The sequence below is a fragment of the Octopus bimaculoides genome, chromosome 11, assembly GCF_001194135.2.
Source record: "Octopus bimaculoides isolate UCB-OBI-ISO-001 chromosome 11, ASM119413v2, whole genome shotgun sequence".
Classification (NCBI taxonomy): Eukaryota; Metazoa; Mollusca; class Cephalopoda; order Octopoda; family Octopodidae; genus Octopus; species Octopus bimaculoides.
Genome location: NC_068991.1, coordinates 8329708 through 8337517, shown reverse-complemented (window position 1 = coordinate 8337517; position 7810 = coordinate 8329708). Strand labels below are relative to the sequence as shown.

Genomic DNA, 7810 nt, shown 5'->3' with positions numbered 1-7810 from the left:
AGAAGACACTTGCCCAAGGTGCCATGCAATGGGACTGAACCCGGAACCATATGATTTGTAAGCAAGCTACTTACCACGCAGCCACTCCTGGAAGAAATACCACAAAGTATTGGGTTGTCCGGAAAGTTTGTTCCAATTTATAGTAGCTTACCTTTCAACTTATTTGCCATGAAGCCACTTCATTTCTGGGAAGAAGGTATTTTCAAGTTAAAGGAAAGATGGAGACGCATTGTGCAACAAAATGGTTCATATTTGGTTGATTAAAAATGTAATGGCAAGTATTTATTGACCTTTTTCTTTCCTTTAAAAATCGGCACAAACTTTCCGGACAACCTAATATTTTGTCTGCTGTGCTGTAACTATTCTGCCAGGTCGCAGCCTTAATAAAAATAATAACAATAATGATATTGAGATAGTTTAAGATGATTTTATTTTTGCTACTGCCCTCCCATTCATTTAATCTAAACTTTACCATTTTTTGGTGCCAGTTGTTTGTCTAATGTAATTTCATATTTTATTTCTTTCCAGGATATTTGGGTTATGCAATAACTTTGCCTATGTGATAATGTTAAGTGCTGCACATGATATTCTGAAAGAAGAGGAAAATAAGAAACAAAACCAGTCTGATACATTCCAAAATAATGTTAGTATAGCACATTTTTCTGCCTCTGTGTGTGTGTGCATGTGCACGTGTGTATGCATGTGTATGACTCGTTGCTCTCCATTGTCTAAAACCTGTGGAATATATATAAGAAAATCCTCACATTTTTTTCAAATAAGGATTAGTGACATGAAAAGCATCCAACCATTAAATCCTGCTTCAAATACACCCCCTGTGTTCCCCTGTCAAACTCATGCCAGTTTGGTAAGAAATGTATGTTAAACAAAGAAACACAGGTGGAAAAGTTAATTATGATTTTATTCAACATGTTCCCTTCTCAGATTCACACACTTATTGCAGCAGTCCAGTTTTTCTAAGCCCTGTAAAAAAAACTCAGAAGGTTGGGCCTCCAACCAGGCCTTTTGTGATACCCTTAAAGCCAGGAACTTATCAGTACCCCCCCCCATAAATAAATAGGTGTGTGTGTGTGTGTGTGTGTAAGGCAAACTTTTATTTTCTGAACAAGTTAACATTTTTCAACCATACTAAATTTTTGTTTTACTATCCTGGACCAAGTTTTTCCAAACTTTATCTTCCATTCTCCTTTAAATGTTGGGATCTGTTCTAACAATGTTTTTTCTTTTCTTCCATATTTTAACTCTTTGGCATTCAGATTACTTTGTATAATATAATGTTTATTTATTCACACTATTTTGAATGAATCGCCTTGTAACATTGAGACTTTAGTGATGAGATCGTTTATTTTTAAAATGACATTCTCGGGTTGGTCTGAGATGCTGGATCTAACTGGTTTGAACATAAAACAGGTAGAATATTTGGACTGGATATGGCCAGTTTAAATGCTAAAGAATTAAACTTTTGAAAAATATTGGTTTCAATTTTTTTGTTGATAATTCTAAATACACACACACACATATATATATAGTTGCTATTATGTTAAACTGTTGTATGTTCAAATTTGGCCAAATGCATTTTTTCAATATTTAATTTTGCTTGCAATAGCTAGTTCTTTTGGTCAAACTATCATATCTCCAACTGCTTCAGATGCAAAGATATCAAAAATTGTCAAAGTGTAGTAAAAAGTATGGCGTAATTCTTCAGTTTAATGTTAAATTACTTTTCTTATAACTCAACATAAAACCAACCTATTAATTCATATGCACACACACACACACACACACAATATGTATGTATATATATATATATATATATATATATATATATATATATATATATATATATATATATATATATATATATAAATCATGTGTCTTTAATTACAATTTCAGTTAGTAGGATAAACAATTATCTTATTCTTTAATTTCTTTTCTTTCTGTATTTCAAGTCTAGTACATTTGGCAACACCACCGCAGATTCTGGTTCCAAATATCTGATTTGTAATGAAATTGGAACTGGCGTAAGTCATTTCATTTTCTCAAATTTTTATTACCAATCCATTATCATCATCATCATCATGTCCATTTTTTCAACGTGATGTCCATCATCATCATCATCATCATCATGTGCATGGGTCAGACAGATTTCATAGAGGTAGATTTTCTATGGCTGGATGCCCTTACTGTCCCCATCTCTCACTTGTTTGTGAGTACCAGTTGCATACTGGGGTTGATCTAATCGACTAGCCCCCTCCCCAAAAATTCCTGGCCTTGTGCCTAGAGTAAAAAAGAATAGAATGTACAAAGCCATCTGAACAGCCTGACAATCACAGATCTGTAAGGGATAGGAAATTCATGGTGACATCTATATTTCTTTTATTTACGTAGGCTATCCTGCTTGCTGATATTCTTCCGGCACTATTGATAAAATTATCCTCACCACTCTACATCCAGAAACTATCTTACAAGTAAGTTATTCTCTTACTATTTTCTTCGGTATCAAGTATTCATGTATTTCTGTCTCACAGTTAATTGAAACAGCATGTTACTAATTTGTTGCTCTGTTCAGTAAATCAGTCATAATTCAGTTTTCTTTTTATTGGGTGCTTTTGTAGAGTTCCTTACAAACCTGATAAAAGAGCAAGACTTAGAATCAAAATGTGAAGGAAAATTTACCTTTTACTTGTTTCAGTCATTGGACAGCAGTCATGCTGGAGCACTGCTTTGACAGGTTTTAATCAAACAAATCAACCACAGTACTTATTGATCAATTTTGCCAAACTGCTAAATTACATAGATGTAAACAAACCAACACTAGTTGTGAAGCAGTAGACGCACACAAAGACACAAATATGTATGTGTGTGTGTGTATATATATATATATATATATATATATATCTTTTTCTTGTTTCTGTCATTAGACTGCGGCCATGCTGGGGCACTGCCTTGAAATTTTATGTCAAATGAATTGACTCTAGTACTTATGTTTTAAGCCTGGTATTTATTCTATCGATCTCTTTTGCTGAACTGCTAAAAGGCAAACTAAGTATTTCACCGGCATGCTTACATTTCTGCCAGCTTGCCACCTCATTTACATATTAATTAACAAGTACATTTAATTTATTCTTTTTTTTTTTTTTTTTAATACTATTTCAGCTTAAAGGTGACAATAATCATCGCTACAACTACTCTCAGTTTCATATTAGTTTCAGCAGCTTCAAATGTCATCTTCAGTATTATTGGTAATTATTGATTTTTTTTTTTTTTAATTATTCTTGATGGCATATTTACAAGTATATTCGGTCGTATTATTCAAGTGTGGTGTCAAAACAGGAAGTTCCTGTTTTGACACCACACTTCCTACTTAACACAAACTTTTAACCCTTTTTTTAAACCTAACACAACTCTCAATTCTCATGCATCCTTATTTTTCCAACCATTATATACATGAATTACCATTGAACTTCAAAAGCTCAAAGACAATATAATGTATTGGTATATTTATTTTTTTATATATTATTTTTTTTATATATTATTTTCTTCATTTTGTACTTCTTTGTAAAAAACATTTTCATTCTCCTTCTTCTTGAAAATTTGCTTTGCAATGAAAGCCGGTTAGAAATCTTTATTAAAATATGCTTCCAGTTTAGCATTCTGCCTTATTTTTCATTTTCCTATATATATGTATATATATATATATTAATTAGTTGTAGCCGTGTATTTAATGCACCGTACTATCAAGGGTATCTTTCTTTACTATCCTTCAAGGAAAAAAATTATAAAATTGTAATGGCCTAATGTTTATGGACAAAGTGAATTTTGAAAAATATGCGCAATATAAACTGACATTTTGTATAACTCTTGTATGCATTTATATTCATCTCAAAGCTGATTTCTTCACATCAAGTATACATTTCCAGCAGGCACGTGCCACAGTTTTTCCTTTAGAGATTGTACTGTCAGGCTTCGCTATTAAATGTGCTTTAGAAGCTTGAAAGAATTCTTCAGAGTTGTTTCAAATTTGTTTGTACAATACAAGAGTATGAAACTCAAAAACAATCTTTGTATAATAATAGGACAGTGGCTACTATTTAATTTTATATTTATTTTTGGACAGGTGTTTGTTTTGCCAGCTTTAGCTCTGGATTAGGAGAAGTTACATTCCTGAGTTTAACTTCATTTTTTCACAAGTAAGTATCCATCAAATCTGATTCTGTGCTCATTGGAGAATGAGAGAAAAAAGAAAGAGGTATGGAATTGTCATTAGGAGAAGTTGTTCAACACATAGTATAAATAAAATATAGAGTTTATAATCCAATTGAAGTTCTAGGAAGATTTTTTGTTTTTTACAACTGATTTGAAGAATTAGCATGCAAAACAGTTGAAATTACAATTCCAAAGAGGATTTCCAGGAAGGTCTAATGAGTCGCTGAAAATACCAAAATGTGAAAGGGTTTTATCAGTCATTCTCTTAACTGACTAGATCATGCAATAAGGTACTGTGCCAATAGCTAACTTAGGTAGACTGTTATCGATTGTTACCAAGGTAAAGATAATGCTTTAGTGATGCTTATTAAAATGATTGAATCAATTATCCCTGCCCCTCTATACCTTTAATCTCTCATCAACTGGCACAAAGCCACCCCGCTTCAATACTATTCCCCACTCCCAGCTGAAGGGTTTTTACCTTGCAAAATACTTGACAACCCTGTCAGTGCTAGTGCCATGTAAATAGTACCCAGTACATTCTGTAAAGTGGTTGGTGGTTGGAAGAGCATCTACCTGTAGAAACCAAACCAGAACAGACAATGGAACCTGGTGTGACTCCCAGTCCTTACAACTCCTGTCAAACTGTCAACACATACCAACTGGATTCCCATTCAATCCAAGAGTAGTGTAAGTTTTCCAGACTATTACCCCCGCTTTTTTTTTTCAGTCCCTGTCAAACTTACATTTTGGCTGGTCTAACACAGGGGTCTTCAACCATTTTGTATCTATGGACCCCTTTGATTATCATTTTATTCTGTTGGACCCCATAGTTATTCAATTTTTAAACACTAGTTTCATAGAAACTCCTTTCAAAATTCCTATTTTGTTCTTCACACATTAACTTGTGTAAGTTGAACAAAGTAAAATGTTAGAGAAAGAAACCCAGTTGTTTCTTGCAATACATACCAATACATACAACTAAAGCAAAGTTTTTTCAGGGGCCCTTAAAATACTATTGTGGATCCCCAATTTATTATTTTTGTTGTGTGGACCCCCAAAAATAATATATGGACCCCAGTTGAGAACCACTGGTCTCATCTCTGATTATTTGATTTCTACATATATGCATATTTTTTGGTTTTCCACATAAATGCATTCATTTCTAATGCACAGTTTCAGTACCCTTATCAACCATGCCCCAACTGTCTCCCATGTATCAGATTTCAGTATTTACCAGGTGCAGGTGTGGCTGTGTGGTTAAGAAGTTTGCTTCCCAAACACATGGGTTTAGGGTTCGGTTCCACTGCATGGCACATTGAGCAACTGTCTTCTATTATAGCTCAATGCCAACCAAAGCTTTGTGAGTGGATTTGGTAGACAGAAACTTTTTTTAAAAAAGCCCATTTTGTGTGTGTGTCTCCTTGTCTTAACATCACATGATCATTGTAAATGAATGTCATTCATTTCCAATATTCTGTGAAAACATGTCTAACCATGGAGAAATATTACCTTGCTTGGAAGCAGGTAAAGGTTGGCAGCAGGAAGAGCATCCAGTTGTGGAAAATATGTTTCAATAAACTCTGTCCAACCCATCCGAGCATGGAAAAGTGAACATTCAGTTGATGATAATGGTATTGGTTATAGCTTAAGCATAATTCAACATCTATCTTTAAGAAAAATCTCATTTTATAACATTTAAATTTCTTTTTGTTTTCCGTTCAAATTTTAATTGTCATAGCTGTTACATTTAATGCACCAATATTTTTCTTATTTCATTTATGCTTTCCAGAAATGTTGTCTCAACATGGTCCTCTGGAACTGGAGGGGCTGGTATTTTTGGTGCTCTTTCTTATGCAGGACTCACCATGCTTAATCTTTCTCCTCGTCACACAATACTGGTCATGCTCATCATTCCTGCCATTTTTGCATTCAGGTAAGTCTGTCTTTCCTCTTGTATATTTCATTCCTGTCTAGAGATCACATTTTAATTCCGGTTAACATTAAAAATAATCCTTTATTACTGATAGAAAAACCTATGAAGTCAAGAAGCAAATGCATGTCTTGTTATAATCATTGTTGTCCCATAATTGCGTGTGGCTGTGTGGTTGAGTGTGAGAAGTGAGTGAGTGAGTGATGAGCAAGGATAAGTTGAATTATCGATAATTGCATTTACACTATTTATTCACATTCAGTAATGGCTGAGAAGGTTTACAATGCATTGACTATACTATTGATTTTTTTTATTATTGACCACAGGAGGATTAAAGGCAAAGTAAATCCCGATTGGGTTTAACCCTTCTGTTACCATGTTTCTAAAGAAATTCACTCCCCTCCTCTCTGTTAGGAGAGCACAAGCACTTTCTCACACATGCACACACACACACACACAATGAGAACTTCTGCTCAATCACAAGGCTTTGGTCATCCCAAGCCTATACCAGAGGACACTTGCCCAAGGTGCCATGCAGTGGGAGTGAACCCGAAACCATGTGGTTGAGAGCATAAATGAGAAGTGATTTAGTGAAATAACTGACTTATTTATAATTTATCTGATGTTTGGAACACAATTTAACTAAAGATTCTTATGTAAAATTACAATGGTTAGTTGTCATTTAAATGCAAACACTTTAAAATAAGTAGGTTTTCTATCATGAAACCAGAGGCAGTTTCAGGTGAGTTGATGTCAAACACATTAAATGTAAATTATAGAAGAACTCAACTAAATACTGAAAAGCATTCAGTCTGGCACTCTGTTGGTTTCTGGTTGATTCACTGCCCTCAAATATTGTAATATTAATTGTTAATCTAAATATATTAAACTAAATTTGTATTTTTACTGTAATTGTTTCCAGTTACTTTGTCCTATTGCAAAAGCCTCCAGTTTTACAAACACTTGGTACTGATGTTTCTCACAGTATGCTATTAAACTGTAAGTAATTATTAATGATTAATTAAATACTGTATATGATGGCATATGAGATACTTTTTTCCCCCCCACCACCAAAATAAAATGTCTCAAAAACTCACCCCCTGGTTCTAAATGCACGGTGGAGCTTTCCATAACCTAATTTCATCCTTGGTTCACTTTTTCCTAAATATGCACTGCTAAAATTGGACTGCATCGAATATGCCATCAGATACGGTAACTTAAATTATTTGTTAAAAAAACTGTTTATAACAACTTACTATAATATAATGGCATTGTTTGTTTGTTCACAAAAGAATAAAATGAGAAAGATGAACTGGATGCACAATGTGATGTTGATTGGTTTAAATTGAATAAAAGACAGTTAAATAATTGACTAGAAATAAGAAAACAAATGGCCTTGGTCAGTAGATACAAATCGGACAATTATATTAGAATTACGGTGCAGGAGTGGCTGTGTGGGAAGTAGCTTGCTTACCAACCACATGGTTCCAGGTTCATTCCCACTGCATGGCACCTTGGGCAAGTATCTTCTACTATAGCCTCGGGACCACCAAAACCTTGTGAGTGGATTTGGTAGACGGAAACTGAATGAAGCCCATTGTATATATGCATATATATATTTATTTTTATATATATATATATATATATATATAT

General features: G+C 33.8%; 1 protein-coding gene across 4 annotated transcripts in view; it reads left to right on the top strand.

Moving 5' to 3' along the window:
- The window catches only part of LOC106880893 (battenin), a 20654-nt gene that overhangs the window by 6775 nt on the left and 6069 nt on the right, over positions 1-7810 (top strand). For all 4 annotated transcript variants that reach the window (XM_014931052.2, XM_014931053.2, XM_014931050.2 and 1 more), the window contains exons 4-10: positions 529-643; positions 1968-2039; positions 2407-2486; positions 3175-3260; positions 4136-4208; positions 6017-6160; positions 7080-7156. In XM_014931052.2, coding sequence (XP_014786538.1) covers positions 529-643; positions 1968-2039; positions 2407-2486; positions 3175-3260; positions 4136-4208; positions 6017-6160; positions 7080-7156 — 647 coding nt within the window. The remainder of the gene's footprint in view (positions 1-528; positions 644-1967; positions 2040-2406; positions 2487-3174; positions 3261-4135; positions 4209-6016; positions 6161-7079; positions 7157-7810) is intronic.